The sequence below is a fragment of the Syngnathoides biaculeatus genome, chromosome 9 (genome assembly GCF_019802595.1).
Source record: "Syngnathoides biaculeatus isolate LvHL_M chromosome 9, ASM1980259v1, whole genome shotgun sequence".
Lineage (NCBI taxonomy): Eukaryota > Metazoa > Chordata > Actinopteri > Syngnathiformes > Syngnathidae > Syngnathoides > Syngnathoides biaculeatus.
Genome location: NC_084648.1, coordinates 27,233,668 through 27,235,288, shown reverse-complemented (window position 1 = coordinate 27,235,288; position 1,621 = coordinate 27,233,668). Strand labels below are relative to the sequence as shown.

Genomic DNA, 1,621 nt, shown 5'->3' with positions numbered 1-1,621 from the left:
AAGAGTCTTGTGCTCTTTCATCATGGGGTCTTTAATCATGGTCATAGAAACTTTTTTTTACTAAATTTTTAGCAAGGGTTAGAGAGGGAGTAAATCCTGAAGCCAACTGATACAATTTGTAATGTGTTTTCAAAGAACAAAATGTTACTGTAAAGTCTAAAACATTTATTTGAGTTAAATCAATTAAAGCAATCAAAAACAGTAGTGTCAATGATAAGTGTTGACTATTACATCCAATTGATGAGTCAAGGTTCACAGTCAAATGTCACATCTGGAAACACACAAAAAAAGAAAGATAAAATCAGCAATTTTCCCTCAATTCAAAATCATATTGCCCAAGAATATACATGCTAAATTCACACGTGAAAGCCAATCAATGAAATGATAACATTTGATTGCGTAAAAACACTTCATATTTCCATGTACGGCGATATCAAGGTGGGTCAGAAAGTTTCCACGACTGGTACCACAAAAGATGTATTTTCAAATCCAAACTAAAAGTTTCCTCCTTAAATGTCACAGACCTCAGCCTTGAGTGGGGACTCAAGTTAACCTAATACGCAATATAACAAAACAGTGGTAACTCTACTTGTGAAATTAATTCCTTCCGGAAGTCGTTTCGTAATGTGAATGTTTCGTCAGTAGAAGCTTTGTTTACATGTAAATATATGAATCAGTTTCAAGCCCCCCACCAAAAATAAGCAAAGTAAATAACGGAAAGCATAATAAAAAATTATGTTCATTTACCTTTGCCGTTGAGCGACTACACGAAGAGAAGGGTTAGTTACAAGCAAAAGGCGCGCACACACAACTTGATTCCACTAAAGTTTCTTGTGGCCTAAGATGAAGAAAGATGAATAAACTTGGAAAAAAAACACAAACCAAAAACTCCCGAAATTCCAATGTGTCCTATCGAGTGGCAACCTGTAAAAGCGCTAGAGTGATTCGTGACAGTTGAGTGTACAAGGGAAACGAAAGACATCATGGGTAAACATTGACGTGACTCCGAGCCAATGGGATGCCAGGAAGATGCCATGGCGATAGCCATTGCGAGAGCAGCTCTATTGCGCCACATAAACCGAGATGGAATTTACGCCCATTTTTTTACTTTTGTATCCCGAATCTTCCTTCTTAACTAGAAATAATATTTTTCTGAGGAGGCGTTCCGTAACCTCAATTTTTCGTGACTAGACTTTCAGAAGTAGAGGCACCACTATACGTGGCACAACAGACATTCTGCATATTTGAGGTGACTACTATTACTACTAAAGCAAGAAACAATTCACTCTTATCTCTCTCTAAACACCAAATTTTCTACACTACAATATCATTTGGAGCAGTATATAACAAGCAACTGTATCCAATAGCATGACAAAAAAAAAAACCACATCATGCTCACAATACATGCTAATTATAGATTAAAATCCATCCTTTCTTTGCTGCTCAAAGATAGCTAGCTTGCACTCATGTATTCTAGTTTGGAAGTGCTAAATAAATGCTTTTCTTGGTTTAAACAACCCTCATTTCACTACACTAGCAACGGTGTTGGCCAATCCATCAACACGGAGGTTCAGATTTTCATGAAACCGCCACCTTTAAAATTGTTTTCAATAATGTGACA

General features: G+C 36.6%; 1 protein-coding gene across 5 annotated transcripts in view; it reads right to left on the bottom strand.

Annotated features, from left to right (window-relative positions):
* Positions 1–150: 150 nt before the first annotated feature.
* The window catches only part of LOC133506457 (uncharacterized), a 33,546-nt gene continuing 32,075 nt past the window's right edge, over positions 151–1,621 (bottom strand). For all 5 annotated transcript variants that reach the window (XR_009796498.1, XR_009796500.1, XM_061830614.1 and 2 more), the window contains one exon: positions 151–271. Coding sequence is in view for 2 of the 5 variants with exons in the window: in XM_061830619.1 (XP_061686603.1) it covers positions 246–271 (26 nt within the window). In the remaining 3 variants the exon portion in view is untranslated. The remainder of the gene's footprint in view (positions 272–1,621) is intronic.